Source organism: Harpia harpyja, chromosome 4 (assembly GCF_026419915.1).
Source record: "Harpia harpyja isolate bHarHar1 chromosome 4, bHarHar1 primary haplotype, whole genome shotgun sequence".
NCBI lineage: Eukaryota > Metazoa > Chordata > Aves > Accipitriformes > Accipitridae > Harpia > Harpia harpyja.
Genome location: NC_068943.1, coordinates 17,012,697 through 17,031,762, shown reverse-complemented (window position 1 = coordinate 17,031,762; position 19,066 = coordinate 17,012,697). Strand labels below are relative to the sequence as shown.

The 19,066-nt window shown below is 35.4% G+C and overlaps 1 protein-coding gene across 11 annotated transcripts in view; it reads right to left on the bottom strand.

Moving 5' to 3' along the window:
- Positions 1–19,066, bottom strand: part of MYCBP2 (MYC binding protein 2) — a 205,561-nt gene that overhangs the window by 39,199 nt on the left and 147,296 nt on the right. For 3 of the 11 annotated variants that reach the window (XM_052785933.1, XM_052785936.1, XM_052785939.1), the window contains 4 exons: positions 16,300–16,425; positions 12,818–13,003; positions 5,722–5,823; positions 1,335–2,978 (listed from right to left, as the gene is read on the bottom strand). In XM_052785933.1, coding sequence (XP_052641893.1) covers positions 1,335–2,978; positions 5,722–5,823; positions 12,818–13,003; positions 16,300–16,425 — 2,058 coding nt within the window. The remainder of the gene's footprint in view (positions 1–1,334; positions 2,979–5,721; positions 5,824–12,817; positions 13,004–16,299; positions 16,426–19,066) is intronic. The other 8 variants (XM_052785935.1, XM_052785940.1, XM_052785941.1 and 5 more) reach the window with 4 other exon arrangements.

The following is a 19,066-nucleotide window of genomic DNA, read 5'->3' as shown; positions in this document are numbered from 1 at the left end:
CCGGGAAAAAGATGAAAAAAAATGTTACTTCAAAAGAAGGATTATTATATTATTATTTATTACTGTAAAAGAGGGATAGAGAGGGGGAAGGAAGATGCTTCTTTTACTGGCCTATTTTTCTCCTTTTCTGTATCTCTGAACTGATTAAAAACAAGGTGCATATCCATGTGTCCCACCAGTATCCAAAGAAACCAAACACACTCCAGTTTTCAAGTTTTTATTATGAACTTGTTCAAAAAATCAACAGCTCCCTATTCAGACAGCAAAGTGATGGTAAGGTCAGTATTATATGTTAGCCAACATTATCTATAATTTAACAAACATAAAAAACCTACCCCTCTGTCTAACAAAGCTTAATGTAAGGTAATGAAGTGCATTCCTTTGCTGATTACTGTTTCTCAGAAAGATTCAGGGCACTGATAATTGCTGAATAATAAGGCTCCTTAATTTTGATTTAACTTTGCATACAGTGCTAAAACGAGCATGTACATCAGCCTGAACTTCGCTAACTGGCAAAATAATTAGTTATGTTTACAAGCTAGAAAACACAGAAAGCATTTTGTCTTTAACAAGGCTACTTATTACTAGCTATATTGTAGCTATTCCCTTCTATTAGTGATCCCTTTTCTAAAGAAAACACAACTTATGTACCTTTTGAAGTCAGTTGACTAGCTAAGATAATACCAAGCTAGCACTGATTTATCTCATTTTCCTAAAATTAAACAAACTCCTCAAAAAATTCAGGGACCCACATAAAAAGACAAAATAGCAGATTCTGGTTGTATTTTACAATACAAACTGTCTACAGACTTGAACTGGATTTCTTTTAAGATACATTTTAAAACAAAAAAATTAACTCACTGATACCCAGTGCTGACACAGCAGATAAATAAAAGTTTTCTACTATTCATACTAGAATAGTAATAGAAAACATTGGGCAACATAGAAACTCTAATTAACCAATCTCATATTTTTTATTTTATTTCCAATTTTCTCATCACAGTTTCAAGTCGTAAAGTGTAACAAATGGCATGCTTCTTGAAGAGCTACTGTAAAGTTAGCTCATTACTTTGGCCTTGTTTCAAACAACTTTCTTCAGCATCTTTGAAAGCTTAAATCCATAACTACTTAAAAGTATGTACACAAACATGTAAATAATTTGTAAGTAAGTGTGTGTGAGTTTTAATTTAGCTTATATACTTATATAGTGAACTCTGTTAAAATGTTAGACAAGACAGCCTGACACATTTTCATAACAGTAACTAATACCAAACTGTGTGTGTGCAATATACTTTACAGATGGACACAGTAACTAAAAAAATATGTAATCTTACCTGGATGAGCTTGTCTCATGTGGTAAGTCACTGGATATGGATGGGATTCTCCACATAACTCACAGATGGTGTCTTTTTCAGGTCCTCCCACTGCAAGCTGGGCCATCTCACCAAAAAGATTTCCCCTTGGCCTAGTCTCAACCTTTTCTTTTTTCTTTTTCTCTTTTTTGGTTTTCTTGTTATCTTTGTCACTTTCCTTCTTCTTTAACACTGCACAAGAACCAGGACTTGGAAAAATCATGTTTTGGGAAGCTGCTTTAATAGTTGCTAAAGAAATATCTTCCCAGAAAGCTACCAAGTGCTGCAGTGTTAATGGAAGAGGAGACTTGGATTTCATTGTGTGATGACTGGATGTTTCGAAGGAGGTAGTTTCAGTTTTTCCATCCTCACACTTTTCATGCAGAGGTGGTTCTTTTAACATAGAGAGGACTTTGTTTTTATTGATGCTACCCATTTTAGATATATCTGGTCCATGAGGTGAGATGTTGAACATGTTAAGAGCAGATGATATTTCCAATGAATGTCTATTTTTCAACTTGGTTTCTTTTTCCTCTGCAGGTTGTTGAGTAAGACTGCTTCGTATTGGCGCATGCTCTTTGGACAGTTCTGGATTAAACTTCAAAAAAGATGAACAAGCCATAGCATCATGAACTATTCCTTCATGCCAAAGAAATGCAGCAAATACAGCTCTAGCACATTCTGCAACGGAAGGTGACATTGCTTGCTTGGCAGGCTCTACAGGCTTGGAGCCATCTCCTTTGAAAAGAAAGCTGGATTTTTCCTTTTTGGGTCTTGTGTGCCTACCAGCGCATTTACGGCTCACTTTTGGAGATGCTCTCATGTCTTGCTCATCTTTCAGTGGTGCTTTTCCTATGCTGAAATGAACTTTATTAGAACCATCGTCCAGACTTCTGAATTCTGTGTTGTCTTCACAGGTGCTATCTGTAATGCTGTTAGTCTTTAAAGTACTTGAAGTACATACTTCAACTACCTCACTGTGAAGATTTTCCTGTACAACATGAGGGGAAGGAGCTCTATTTTCAGTTTCTGTAACAGGTTTTCCATCTTTTGCAATAATTTTTGGTTTGGGTGAAGTGGACCGCCCCCTTAAGGGTTCTGTTAGTGGTACTTTCTTTTTGCGAAGCGTGTCTGGATCTAATGTGTAAGAATCTGATTTGGACCGTTCTCGAGGAGGATCAAGCTTTGTTTTTACAGGGGATGAAGCTTTCTGAGGTAGAGTTTTGTCATGGGGTGATGAGGATCGTGGAGAACTAGCACCAGATCTAACGGCTGTAAGTGTCTTTGTCTTTGGAGAAGATGACCGGGTTCCTGGCCCTGGAGATTCAGCTCTCAGAACAGTAGTTGTTCTTCCATCAGTTTTTAGTGTTTGCAAAGTGTTATGATTTGGAGACAAAGACCTGCTGTGAGAGTCTGACCGCAATTTTGCAGCATCTGATTTCAGCATAAGAGACTCACTGGCAGATAAGCCTTCTGTATTCCTAGGTTTCTTCTGATCAGCAGCAGCTCTATTCATTCGCACATCAAGCTTGGGTGACCTGCTGTCAGCTCTGTGTTTTGATGACATGTCTGATTTTCCTGCTGGAGAAATTGGTCTAGCAGCTCCTGTGAAATTCATTCGGTCACCTGTTCAGTATATTTTATAATTAAATTATTATATATTGACAGTGATACCTTTAATAATACAAAACAAGGATTAAAGACCTGAACACAAGATAAAAATCAAACACATGCTTCTGTTCACATCAAAATGAAAGGAAATATAAAGGGAATTTTTTTCCCCAAGAATATTTTCAATACATTTCTTCTAACAAAGATACATACAAACAAGTGTTAGGAAATATTTACAGAGAAAACACTACTATGGAGGTATCAAAAGGCACAGTTCACTATTTCCACAAAACACTAGTAAAGGAAGCACAATTTACATCCTTAGGTATAATGCCAGGAGTTAACTAAGTTTATCACAGCTGCAACAGAAACCAGGGATTATTTATTATCTCTATATGTGTCAGCCTGACTGCAATAAGAGACTTGTAGACAGATCAAATATATTACCAGATTTGTTTTCTTTAATGCTCAAAAGTCAGGAAATGTAGGAAGTAAATACAGCTATAAGGCAAATTGCGTAAAGAGGCTTACAAACACGCTTGAAATGATTCACGTTGATAATGTCAGGTATGCACCTTTTTAAGGCCACAAATTATCAATGTTCTGCTACCAGAACACAACCTACTAAAAAAAAAACCCCATCTTTTTCAACCACTAAACTAAACCATCAACTCTGGTCGATGATATTCTCTTATTTTGATGCACTAATTTATTGTTCTTATGCACACTGACTTTGTACCTACATAAATCTACAGAACTATAAAAACCATGGGTAGCTTAATATAAACACATACAAAACAAGTATACACAAACAAGTAGCTCATTAAAGCAATCCACTTCTAATAATTCTGTGAACACACTCAGTCTCTCTTGTAGAGTTTGTATTTTGAAAATTAAGATCAGCAATGTTGAAATTACTGGCAAGCAATGCAGCAGTTGTGAATTAAATATAACTGTCTCTCCACAAAGCATTACACTGCAAAGTCTTAAACGTATAGTTAAGTCCTTCTGATTTGAATGCATTTTCATTCGTTAAACATGAAGAAGCTTCTCTAGTAAAGCTTGTAGAATTAGGTCACTGTACTTTGGATTATTTTACATTTCTAGACACTAAAAGGTTATTTCCACTCATCTGGACACATTTTTGGGGAAACAACTATTTGTTAAAAAAATAAAGTTTCAATTAATCAGAGAATATTTCCAAATTTGGACCTGGATTTCTAATGGGAAGAGTCATCTTTTATCCAGTACCTTCAGTATTTACTTAGAAGGTGGGAAATCTGTGTTTACTTCCTTCTGCATTATGGGATCTGAACCAACTTCTTCCAGTTCTCAGTCATGAAGCCTTACCCCTATGCTAAAAAATATACAGAAGCATGGAGTGATCTCAGTTTTTCCTACTGTTACCACTCACAAAAACAAATGTATTTTTTGGAGCAAAGTCTAGCAATCCAGATGTTTCCTCAGGTTACAAAACAATTCATATTACATTGTTCCTCCATATTTAAGTAGGTTATAATAAAACAAACAGCAACAGGAAAAAGTGAAGGATATCGGAATATTTAACAAGCTTGAAGGTTAGGGTACTTTCTTGGCTTCCCAGGACATAGGACATGGTAGAAGTTCATACTTTCCAGGCAGAGGAGAAATATTTTGTCTATATTCAGGAACAATATGCCAAATATAAACAGTAGAATATAATGAGAACATCTCAAACATCATCATAATCAATTTCGAGATTCTAATCGGTCTTTATCCTTTTTTCTTATGAGTTCTATAATTATTTTGGGGGGTCAGGGCAGGAGAGGAAGGGAAGAAACAGCATTGTACATCATGGTTTATAAAAAGATTGTTCTTGCTAAAAGAAAAAGCTAAGAAGTTTCTTAAATATCAGTCCAGGCATTTTGCTCATGACAGCTCAGTTATTCACCAATTCTACTGATGAGCTATTTTAAGATGCCTACTTCATGAATATATGAATTCAGAAAATTATAATTACTTTACACACACTTTTCCCAGAAACAAACAAATAAAAAGATGAATTTAAGGTCTGCCAGATGAGAAAATACTCTAGATAGAACCTTTTACAGAATTCCTCATAAAGGAAAATATAGTGAAAAGACAACAATAATCTTCTTAGAGGACATAAAACACTGCAAGCCATTCAGCAATGTATCAAATTCAAAGTATATGCATGACTAGTGAATATCAAGCAGGAGAACATTCTAGAACAAAACTGCTTATGAAAGGCATAGCTTAACACTAGCTTCCAGCAATAAAAAAATCTTACATTTTTTTAAAAACGAAGTTTAGAATTTGCACAGAGATAAATAATCCTAATTAGCATTCTAGACTATCAGCACAAAAAAATCCCCCAAATGAAAAACTGCATAATCACGTAGCAAACTGTTTTATCCGTATACAAACAACCCCCCACATGTATTTTTCCCCTTTCTTCTTCCATATTTCATTTGCCTATTGTTTGAAAACAGGTGTTATTAGATTAGATTAACAGTCACCTTTCTGTTTACAAAGCAGAAAGATAGATAGATCATGTATCATGAAGGTGCTGCAGCTCAGGAAGGCAACACTGAATTGGTTATATCAAACAAGCTCCCAACAAATACCAAGCTTGAACATTTACTTCCAAAACATTATTTTATTAAGTGAATGAAATGAAAATGAATGGAAGGGGAAAAAAACCCCATTTTGAATGTAAAAATCTGAATAACCTTGCTGTGTTGGCAGGCATACCCACCCTTCAGTTTGTGAGAGAGAGATGAAATAGCAGAGGCAGGCCCAGCTACATCACTAGTTTTGTAAATACGCTCACGAGAAGCAAGGCAGCAGGATGGAGTTTCTACAGTGGAAAACAGTTGTACAGAAGCAGCACAGATTCAATGGAAAAAGCAGTAAAGACAAGCATTTCAAATTATATGCATCTCCTTTGTTAAGTATTCCGAATTCATTGTTTAGACTTCTACATTAGTTTCAAATGAGAAACGGTTACTTCAAAATGTTTTCCCTGATCTAAATTTTAAAAGAAGATCTTCTGTGATTTCAGTATTAGTTTCTAGGATCTAAAAATGTAATATGTGTAGACTAGCTACTAGAGATTTGTGGTTTATTATAAAAACCAGCAGTATCTAGTTTTGAACTGAACTCTGGTTTGAAATGTTAACTTTTAATCTGTGAATTCAGAGATGAGTTATTTGAAACTGCAATATGGCCTTCTAGATGACCAATTCTCACATTCTTTTGAGAAAATTAGAGAACAACTAAATCTTTGTGTTGGAAAGTCTCACTAATCACTGGAAGGAATGAAGAAAAAGATATTAAACCCATCAAAACTATCTGTTTTCTAATCTGAATGCACCTCAATAACGTAATGTTTTGAAAAACTTCACGTATGTAATGTGAACCGTAGTTTCTCAATACTATCAAGAGACGTAACTAGCAGTAGAAGAGTTTCTATCAAACAGTATAGATGAAAACAAATCTGTATCAGCCCTTAAAAATAATTTTGCCTAAAGAAAAAAAACAAAGTTAAATTCCGATGTAATCCAAGATAATTTCAGTAGTCTATTGACACCAAATCTGTTAGAGATACAGCTCCAAATGAAACTTGGAGTGAGATAATAACAGGGACTTTTAGTGTATCATTTTACTTTCCTTTAATGTTTTTAATTCTAATTCCTATTTCTCTCTTTAGAAAGAAGTCAGTCAAATTCTTACTGCATTAATAATTTTAAAGAGAATTCGGCTGCTAGAAGATACTCTATTTTAGAGACACCCTTTTGTACAAATGGAATAAGAAAAGTGTATTGAACATAAGTGATTTCATTTCCTGTACTGCTTAAGACATCTTTTTGTCTGGTACTACATTTACTAACTTGTACACATAAATATACCAACCCCCCTATCTTATGCAATGAGCTATAGTTCTATAGACTCTACAATGAGAAGGTGTTCACACGTTTGACATAAGAATTTCATTCTTTAAAACAAGAAAATAATCTCTATTTTTTCAATCCAGTATTACCATATATTTGAGAACAGCAGTACCTACTTTGATGCCTACAAATGACACAGAGAGATCCAATACTACTTATATAGCTTCTGAATAACAGGATGTCACTCCACCAATTTTTAAAGGTAAAATGCAGGAAACCACATTAGGAGCACAAAGTAGCAATAGAGGCAATCCTAAAAATGTCAATTTGACACACTAGCATTCCACTCTATGAATAATTAAACTCTTTACTAAATCCACTTTCATGAATGCACATTTACACTTCATTCTATGAGAATACTTACATTTTATAATGTTGTAATCTAGTTTATGTTAAACAATGTACTACTACTCAATCATTTCAAGGGGACTGTGGGTCAAAGAGAATAAGTTTCCCACATGGTCTCCTTGCTGCCTTGGCAAACAATGTATGTCTATCCAGGATAACCGGTCAGCCCCAGGGACTGGTTTTCGGTCAGGATTCCTTCTTTTTGAATCACCCTGAAAGACTACAAAGACTTGAAATACAAGGTAGGCAAGGTCTATCTCACATCACATTTGAATGTGACAGTGTATCTTTAGTTGCACTCTTTCCTTCAACATGGAAATAGCTCCAGCTTGAAAAGCCACACAATATGGAGACATAAGAGGCAGTTTGATTAATATGGCAGGATGCAGTATTCTAACAGCCATGCCTACTGCCTCTGAGGAAACGCTGGTGAACCCATCCAGGAGGCATGACATAGCACCAACTGGTCCACATTAGTCTTTTTTAAACAAACTCTAAAACAAACTGGTAAAATGTCTCTGGAGAGTGGAGATAATGTCACTGCTTTTCTGCATGATGATGAAGGAAAGCACTGACCTGCTTTTGCCCTTTTGCCTAAGCAATAGATGCCTCTTCAGAAAGAATGCATTTCTCTTTCACTCGCTGTTACTGACATGGAAGCTACAATATGGCTGTTAGCTGAATTTCCTCAAGCACTGCAATCAATGTATCTTTATTCACATCCTGAAAATGCCAAATGCCATAGTGACAGCTGGACAAGGACTCTTTTTTTTTCATGAGTAAAAGAATATACTGAAGTCAACAAACATTTGAATATTAAGTATTAAAAAGGGCGAAAACTATTAGATACTGTTATAGTAGGCGAATGAGTGAGTGAATGAAAGCAAAAGCTGAAATGCAGTATCATTAGAAAAATATTAGCAATGTTCTTTACCCAAAGGTAGGGTCTGGAGCACCAATACTTGAGTCACTTAAGTTTATTAATTGAAAGAAGCATTCCTGTGCTAGAAGGGTAGATAAAAATGATTCTATAATTTTATAATTTGTACTACAATTTTTGAAGATGTGATAAGCTAAATTTATTTCTAAAATAAAGCTTGACACAATTTGTGCTCTTCCTCCAAACTTTACCATACCAGTCACCCATGGACCTGGACAAATGTATGCTTGATACTTATCTCCGATTATCAAATCTGTAAAGCCTCGGGTACGAAACTGTTCAACTTATTAGCTCAATTTTTCAGGAATGATGCTTCAGCAATACGCAGCATCTGAAAAAACAGTTAAACCAATACTGTCTGGCTGCTTCGCATGACAATTGAGTCATTTCAGCATAATACAGAAGAGATCAGTGTGCTTGGTTGAGATTATCGTCTCACTCCCTTTTACTGCGAACACTACCGAGAAAGGTTATGTGCTCCATATGTGGGCTGGTCTTTTGTGCCCCCTCTGCAGTTTAGGAAATGCAGATAGAAACACTGCAGGCAAAGCCAGTGGTTCTAAATGCTCTGTAACTAGCACCTAGAAAGGAAAGGAACAAAACCAAAAAGAAAGTGGTAGCACAATACTGAAGGGAAGTATCAAGGAACTTCTGACATGAATGGTAGGGGCTAATCATATATGGTGGACCATATGCTGGATTGCAGCTCCACAGCACGGACTGGCAAGGAAGCAGCCTGACAGGACACTACGAACGTACTGAACAGCAGCTCAGCGCTGCAGCTTCTGCCTGGACTGAGATGAGTCAGGAAGCAGCAGCTGTGCCGTGCAGTGGCTCAGTGAGCTGCCGGGGCTGCAGTGGAAGAGGAAGAATGTGACAGATAAGGCTAACAAGGGGGGTCCAAAGCCTCTTCAGCCTATAAATCCATTCTTGATATGCAATAGCAATTGAGATGTGAGGAAACATGGCATAAAGGTCTAACATTGGTGACGGCAAGGTCTCACGCTTCCCTCCCCAATTTCAGAGTTCAACAGCCAATTGTGAAATTTTGATAACTGATGCTGGACAGCCTGGCGAGATCCCATTTCCCTGACTTGTCATATCTAAGGAGTTTTATGACCCAGCACACACTGCTGAAGGTTGAGAAACAAGTTGACCCTTTAGGTTTCTATGCTTCACCTATACTCAGAATTCAAGCAGAAATTTGAGTCTTCTGTGCTTTTCACAAAGTTCAGAGACAAATTAATCAAGCAACCAGTAACAATCTTGCAGGTATGGGAGGCTGCAATCCTGAGCAGATCTGTTACTGATGATCTTAAACTTCTCAGAAGCAAGCATATGCAGGCTGGAGTAATTACAGACTGTTTTGTTGAAATAATCAAGGAAGAAACATACATAAACTTGTGCTCTTTCTGGAAAAAAAAAAAAAAAAAAAAATCCTTGCTAAGATTCCAAGTCAATACAGCTGTTCCTGAACTCCAGGTAGGTTCAGGACTCCATCTCTTCTAGCTTTTTTGGACTTTTAGCTGCACAAAAGGCTGACAAGGAATTAAAATACATGACAAGAGCATCTTAATTTTGTCTGTCCCCGTGAAAAAGAAAACAATCTCTCAGCTTTTTTTCCTTGTGGGACCATGCGTGAAAATTAGCAAAGGAATTAAGTAGGACAGAACAATCAGCCCTTTATAGAGTTCTAGCAAATAACACAAAACTAAGTAACACTGTTCCCCCTTCTTTTTATAATATGCCTGTAACAAATTCTTTGACAAAACACACAGGACTCTTGTTAGTTTACCTATTTATGATGTAAAAAGAATAACGGAGACACTTCTCATTTTTTCAAGCATTGTATCTGAGGAATTGGTTGTCCAAAACTGTAGTATTTCCGCAAAAAAACCCCCAGACACTGTATCGGAATATAAAAGGTTGTGACAAGCCCTTTCCCTCTTCCTTAAATGAATTTCGAAACCAAACCAAACTGCAAGCACAGAAACCATTCCTCAGAAAAAAACGGCTAGCTACAAACTCTTCTAAAGAAAAACTACAATCTGTCACTGGCACAGAGTATGTTTTATAACCAGACCAACGTTTTTGTTCCTATTACAAAAATCTAAATTAAGGAAATAATTCTAGAGGACATTCAGCATGATCCTAACTTTCCTCAGATCATGCTTCCAAATAAAATTTCTCCCCAGGAGGACAGATATCTGAGGAAGAACAGAAAAATGGAAGTGATAGACTAAACTATTTAGGCAGACTTTCAATCAAGACCATTATTTAGTACATAACCTCTGCACCATGGAAATCTAGGCTGGCACAACTTCTTTCAACTATTAGACTATCATTAGTCCCTTTAACATAGCAGTTATTGACTATAAACATTAATTTTAATTTTTAGATCTAACTTAACTGCAGGAAGCACTTAAGGACAGAGAACATAATTTGAAACTAAACCTAAGCATATTTAGGGCAAAAATCCAAGTGACTTGGGATATGTTGTTTAATGGATTTAACTTTTAATTACATGTTTGATAACAGGAGGCTATAAAGTGCTTTGGAAATCATGAATGAAAATTGCACACTTAAGAGTTTCTGTTACAGTTCTATTATAGCTGCATCAGCGTTGAACACAGATTAAAAACCACACAGTGGAATTTGACCCAAATAGAAATTTTCTGTCTAAATATTTTTATTGCATATATGCCTTGCTATTCTAATTAATCTTATATTGCAAATGAATCCATTATTTTCTAATATGTAAAGTTTCAAGAAATGCAGTAATAATAGAACAACTGCTTAAAATAAAATGTTTAATCTAGAGTGCCTTATATCCCTCATAATTTCCTTGACTATTAAATGAACAAGTATGTGAATATAGTCTTACAGGCCTCCCTGACAATATTCTGCATTTGGATGAACTTGTAAATGGAGGATTAACAAATTTGCAAAAGACTAAGGAAGTTCAAACAGGAAATTTCCCCCCATATAATTCTTAAATTTTGATAGTGAAAACAAAAATGTTAACATTTCTCTCCTTTATGCATAATTTATATTATCTGCATCAAATCTTAAATTACATAATAAACTGTTTAGAAGAAAGTCCTTGTATCAAATCACAGTTAGTGCAACAGTATACCAGTTCTGGTTGATGATTTTTGCCCTCCTGGAAGGGCAAATAACCGTATCAGTTGAGATCTTGTACTAAGCTAAGGTCCCAAATCAGACACAAGCTTAAAAAATTTTTCCAGTTTCATTATTATATTATTTGGTAGACTACAAGTGCTACCCCTATCTGACAAAAAAAGCCTTCTTTTTGAATCAGGGATCCTTACTAAAACACAAACCATGGATGTAGCTTACTGAATACAGTTTATCTACATCTGTTGGATAGGTGAATCCATTCAGCAACTAATAAAAAATGTTGACAGCTTTTCTTTTCATACAATACAGGTCTAAATGCTAAAGGACAAATCATCTGAAATTTGAAATAAGACAATTAGGGTTATTTTTGATGCAAAGTTGAGTAAGAAACTCTGACTTTACTACTCTGAACAAGAGAAGAAAACTAAAAGTGATGAGAAAGAATATACGATCAACAAATTCTCAACAACCGTGTGCTGATTCCAGTGGCATCAGCTGTTTCATCTGAGTAGGTTTTGGAATATTCTGCTTTCAGGATGTTGGTCTAAGTCCAGCATAAGTACAGAAGATCACTGTCAGATCTCAGACTATTTCTGATAGTCTTTATAAAAGTGAATTAGAGATTTTAATCTAGTTCTTACATGAAGCACTTCACTGTCACTTCAATAAGTTGAGCTGGATAGATCCAGGACTACACAGACATGGGTAGGGTCTAACAGGGTCCCACAAGAAAGAAATGAGGCACTTCTGAAGGACAATTTCTGGGAGACAGGAGAAGACTAGTATTCCTGTGACCCATGCTATACCTGGTTCTGCATATAAGGAAGAATTTACTACAATATCTGCTATCCATCGTGAATGCTGAGCTTTTATTTTTCATTAATCAAAACCTAAACAGTTTCCTGTCCTCCCAACAGTAATCAGGTTAACTGCTATTCACCTCTAGGTGCAAACTTTCATGCCCATGCCAATCCTATGAGCACCCAACAGAAGACTACCAAAGCCTTTCTTACAAGTAGTGCCAAGTTGTTCCCACTGTCCAGCTACATTCCTAAATTTAGGAATGATGACAAAAATAGAAATTTAGGAGGTAAGAAAATTTAACACCTATGAATTTACTGCAGTCCATTTTTGATGTTAAAAGAATTATCAACATTTTGTACCATATAAAATATTTACCTTAATTATAAACCCAGAGTTGCATACAATATTGGAAATGCACTTTTATGACTTATCTACACTGCAGAACACATACAAAAGCAAAATATCGTCAATATAGAAATTAAAGTTGAACAAGTATACTTCTTTAGGAGCATTACCTCACATGCTTCTGAATCATGAAAAACTTAACAAAACAAAACAAAAACAGGAAGGTGCACTGAGGGATGATTAGTAGCTGGTAGGCAACTGAGAACAGCAATGTCAAAGCTGCAGAAATGGACTGATGAGGCAGGTAAGGCTGACAAACTTACTCTGAAGCTGTGGCTGAGGCTGCTGGAAGGAAAGGGGCTGTCCGAACACAAATGGACTGTGGACTAGGGAAGAGGGAGGTTTTGCAGCTTGATCAAAGATGGAAGGAGCTGGGAGATTTGGCCGTGACTGAATGGAATTCAGTATGGCACTCAGTTGGTCACCTGTAGTGGGCAAAACAGTCAAAACTACAACCTGTTACTTGTCATTCTCCAGAAAGGCAGAGTAAAATGGTGCTCAATTAAAGTTTAAATGATGATAATAGAGAAAGCTCATAAATCTTATTTAGCCACATATAACTTTGGTTGTGGCTAAACATAAAATTCTCACCCCATGCATGGCAATAAAATTACTGAAAAGTACAAGCAGGGTTTTAAAGGATCATGGATATTTTACTGCAATTACTTAAAACACTTCAAAATAGAGATTTATATTTGCCTTGCTAAAAAATGAAAAGCAGCCAAAGAAAAAACCAGAAATCCCTAGCATTTACAATAATACACACATGCAACGGAACATGCAGAAAAGGATTAGAAAAACTGATGAGAAGGGAAAGATAACATGTAATTAGGCTTTGGCAAAGTGTATTTCTGTGCCAAGGCTTTGGTAAATATTTGCTCATTTTTGCAAATATCTTTAAAAGTATTCTGTCATGCAGTTTTTCAAGATCAGATTGAAGATAATTTTAAAGAAGTAAGTACCACTTAGGAACTGGAACTGGTTTTCTGAAGAACTACATACATTTGTTGTGAGGCAAATGAAGGCCTTCAGAAAACTAGCATGTTAAAAATAGAGTTTTAATTTCTGTATGTCAATTCTCAAAAAACTCGATGTGAGCATTAGAAATACATGAAGCCTACAGTAAGAAGGCAGTTTATCACACCATGTTATAACTTGAAGTATACTTAGTAATACGAGCTGGGAGACACCAACGGTTTGAGAGCCTCTCAGATCTGAACCATCACCAAGCAAATCCTAGCAGCATCACATATTCTGCAAATTCATATCATTTTGACAGCATTCTAGAAATCTTAGTAAAAAAATTAGCTCCTAATACAGAATTTACAACTCACTGAACTTACAACATTTTTGGGTGATTATCAATTGTCTTTTCAGGGAATTAGAGAAAGACTGGTAAGTGTATGGAACCCTGTATTACCCAAGAACTCGAAAATTAAATTTTGCATTTATTTTCTTGATATTTTGGTTTCAAAATTGAGAGAACAAAAATAACAGAAAGTAGCTGGAATGCCTTTCTAAACAATCATCTACAGGTATCAATAAATCAATGTTATTCCACTGTTTTGGAAGTAGCATACCTAAAAAATACTGGATTCAGTACTTGGGCAGCAATCATTCCTACCTTAATAACCCAGAAGTGATTGACATGTTTGACAAACCACTATTATTCTTAAATACGACGGGCCTATTTCCTAAAATGAGTAATTATTTTAAAGGGAATAACATCTGAGAAGAGGTTGAAAGTCATCTGCCCACAGTAATTAAATATGGAGGTGGGTAGGGCCATTCATGAGGAATATTAAAGACTTGCCTGCAACGTAGAAGGCTGGAATAGAGAAGACATAGCTAAATCAAACTGAGTGATTGTGGGATGTCTTCTGCCTCTCAGGTAACAACACACAGACCTATTACATAGGGATCTTTACATTTGACCAGCAGTTTCAAACGCTCATAGATGGTGACTGAATTTTCATTGAAACTAGTGCATCCCTAGAACAGAATTTCTTTTTACAAACAAGCACCTCCAGAAGAACTGCTTTATTCAGAAAGTCCCCTAGGAGGTCGTGTTTGTGCCTTCAGTTTTTTATTTTCCACAAAACTCAAAGCTTCTTTGACATAAGAATGCAAAAAGACTGTATATAAAGTAATGATACAGCTGAAGAATTCTATTTTGGGGAAAATAATATCATTATTCTTTCAATATAGTTGCCAGCAACTCTCCACTCTTGGGCAATTCAGAAGGAATTGCACTACACAGAATGAATGAAGTCATCTGAGTTGCTCACTCACACTAAACATCACAGCTTGAGGGTATGTCCAGAGAATAATATGTATAAAATGATATGGAATTTAATACCAGGAGTAGCTTCCAAACTTTCTGGAACTGTAATATCCCAAAGAAACATCTTAGAAATTGTTTAAGATAGGATATAGTAAAAAGAATCACAATGTCTTCAGAAACTAGGATGCCTGTTAATATAGCATATTGATCTCCAAGATTTTATCTTTGGACAACACAGGAAAAAAACCCACCTTCTCCTAATATGATTCTGCAGAGAAAAAATAGATAAAGCTTTTGCACTATTACACAACTGACATTGAGAGACAAGCTGTAATACTGCCTCACACGCTGAACATCTTAAACACTTCCACTTTTGTGATTCAACCATTGCTTTGAAATGAGTATGGCTGAACTGGGAAAAGCAGTTCTGTATAAAAGGCCCCATAAAACAAAAGAAAAACACTTCAACTTTTCCAGACTTTGTCCAAAAAATGGGGTTTCTATAGCAATGCATGGACAATTATGAACTGCTTCTTTATGCAGTAAAACACCGTGAAATGATATAAAACTATTTCATGTTAAGAAAAAAACAGACTAGAACATGTAAGGATAATTTTTTCCCTTACCTCTTCTCCTTTAAAACAGGTCTTAAATCAAGTTGTTTTATTTAAGTGACCACTAAGAATACATGCTGGTGTTAAAAACACATAGCACACCTTAGGCCCACATTTGTAGTGGCATGGACAGAGTGCAGTGATTTAAGAGTAGAATGACAAAGCTCTGTGTTTCAGTAATATTTCTCAAGGACATCTGCCCCAGCAAAAGTCCCTTCTGTATTATTGAATCTTCTAGATCTAATCAATGAATGAACAGAAGGCACGCAGTTTGAGTTTATTGTGATGGCTTATATATATTAACATCTTGCCAACAAAATAAACCATGGTTAAAAGAAACAGTTCTTTTATGTCAGAAAAATTAACAAGGTTTTATTTATTTCCCAGCATTTGTAACTGGTATCTACGTGATTGAAAGGTAACTTCAGTTTTACAACTTAAATCTCAAATAGTATCTTTTATCTTGTCATCCCATTAAAGGCACTTAAAAATGTCAAGACAGGTGAGTAGTGTTTACAAATGTTTCTGACCATTTTAAAACACGTTTTCTAAATCCAGTAATTTTCGTATCTTGTTTTACAAGGATGTATTTTTCATTGCTGCATTATAGTTTTGTGCCTACAGAAAGCCTCAACTTTAGAGTACTTTGAGTGAAATTTAAAGCAGAGAAAAAAGCAGTTGCAACATTAACTACATGTTTTGTAAAACACCTTGCAATTCATTGCACTACTGCTTATGTCTTTTGGAGGACATCTGATGGTGCCTAAAAGAGTAGGAAATGAGTAATAAAAATAAAAGCAAACTTAAGAAAAACATCATTTTTTAAAATGTGAGTGTAAAAACATACCTTTGTTATTTCCAAGGCCATAATCAAACCCTTGTCCATTACTACAGCTTGTCCCCTTACTGAAAGCTTGTATTGAAAAAGGACTTGGGGGAGGAGTCTGAACATTTTGATCTAGAAGGACTTGCTCTGTAAAAAAAACACATTCCTTCAGAATTAGACCTTCTTAGTAACTGATTTACATTGGAAAGATGAGTCACAAGGCAAAGGAGTGATTTTTTTTTTTTTTCCACAGATAGCCCTCTTCCACTCCACTCAATTGTCTTCAAAAAGAAAAGCACATCTCTCTTCTTTAGAGCTCATGCTCTAAAAATATAAAGATGGAGGACATAATACCATGCAGACTGTTTTTATGTTTGACTGAGTTGCTGCTAGCTGCCACTTAGGAACAGGCTTAACACTGTGTTTCAGTAACATCACACCGTTCAATGTTTATTCTTTGGACAGCAATTATTAAATTCATTTGAGAAAGCAGGGTGGAGAAAGGATAGTTTTCAGAGTGGCAAACTCAGAGGCAATAAACTTTTAATCCTGGCTACCCCTTAACAGTTCACGGGACATAAGACATTTTTTTCCCCTGACAGATTTATCCATATCTGTTACTGAGTACTACAGTTTTGCTTTCTGTATGATACTAAAAAAACCTCCAACCAAAACCAGCCTGGGGTCTTTCAGAATATCCATAAAAACAGAAGAGCCAAGATAAATGAGACATAGAATCCATTTGACTATTTAGATTTAGGGAGACATTACTGACTTAATGTGATCAGAAATATCATTCCAAGTGATGATGTCTAAGAAAAAATTCACAAGAAATCTCCCAAGTGGAGGTTAAAAGCTCAGGTTGGCAACTTGAGCTTCTTCTCTTGTAAACATACTAAAATTAATATGTATTCAATTAAAAAAAAAAAAATCACAACTCTTCTAAGAGCTATTTTTAGAAAATTGCATTTCAGGCCAAAACTGCATTTCAGGGTACAAACTTTTACATAACAGACACATTCAAATTAAAAAAAAAAAAAATCACAGAGAAGGTTGGAAATTTAAACTTGGCTTAAAAAAGAAAGGATCTAGAATTTTCTCAATTAGAGGCAACTCAAGATCTTGCTGTAGTGTTTCAGCTAAGCATCTGGATACCTGCCTACAGACTTTGGCATTCAGTACGACTTTCACTTTGTCTCTGACAGAAATCCTACTTCTTTCTGAGAATTTCATTATAATTTTATTAAATAATGAAAATACAAAAGCAATCTGAAAGGTGGTATTATTTATGGATAAAAATATAGACAGTTGCAAATCTAGTTGGAGCTCCTCCAAATCCTAATTATTTCCCTCCAGCAAAAGCATTGAAATGGATGACAAAGAGTATTCCTAATACATTTCATGGCAAAGAAAAACAATTAGTTTAAATAATTTTCAGATGTGGCTTAAGAGCATTAGTTTTACTTGGTACTGAGATGGACTAGCAACATAGAATAGTTTGAAGTATCTCAGTAATGGCACTGATAACTACTTAAACTGCTTTAACTAGATGCAAAAGAGACATCTATCTTCATCCTACTTATAAAAGCATAGACTCATCTAGAAAAGAATAAAACCAGGCATGTTGAGGCATAGGACTTGCATCAGAAAGTTTCTAAGATGGTATCCGTATGCACTGGATTGTAAAAATCCTACTACAGAGTTTTGTCCTCAAAGCCCGGAGCTTGCATTTCTGTTTTTCTGTGAGAACAACGATATGCTTAAGACATCCTTCAGTAACAGTACATAAATATCAAGAATCTGAAGATAGACCTTCAAACAAGGGTCTTGTTTAAATTCTTCCAAATTTGGGAATTCTTTCTTAAAGCACAGATATACCTTGAGAAATTATAGAAAAGATGAAATGATCGATAAAATACTGAAGCTGGAAAAGACTACTTAAAATACACAAAATACTGTCAAGTGACTTGAATGTAGGTTATATCTATTCCTCAGAATAAGTACTCTTGAATGGAAATTTTTGCACACTGCTTAGTTTATTAACTGCAGAGAAATGATCTTCTACTGGAAAAACAAACAGCCTCATATTAGGATAGAAAATGATGACATTAACAACCCTATTATTGAATACGTGTGCTTTCAAAGTAAGGTAGTGTTCCAATTCACAAATACTTAGTTTCTAGTATCTACTTGGGCACTTGGAGCACCTCAGAACTTGACATTATCAGACATACCTAAAAATAGAGAATCTATGACCTCAAAAAAGATACTGTGCTAAGTAAACACTTTTTTTTTTTTCCCCACAATTTATACATTTTATGAAAAACTCTTGGTTATTCCCTTTCTTCGCAGAATGTTTTATACCTTAAAGTAAAGCAGCAACAGCCTACAACAAATACTTAAGCATTAGCAAGGAATTACTTTGTTTTAATATGGTAACATGATGATAATTATCAGAGTACCTAGATGTAAAATAATTTTCAGCACAAAATGTTAAAACCAGAAAAGGGCAAAGAGTCTGTTACAACGAACAAATAAGAGTACAATAAGTACTACCTAAAAACATAAGCAGAATATAACTCCTGAGGTGGAAGTTTTTCATGAAGACATCTTTTGGAAAACAGATGCATTAGATCCCATAAACAGAGTGGGAAGATTATAAATTGAAAATATCCAGATTTATTCACAAAACAGAGAAATATATGTTGAAGAAAAAAAAAAAAAAGGCTTGAAGAAAGTAACTCTTCAAGTGAGTTGAAACAAACCAGCCTCTAGGGAACTCTACCAA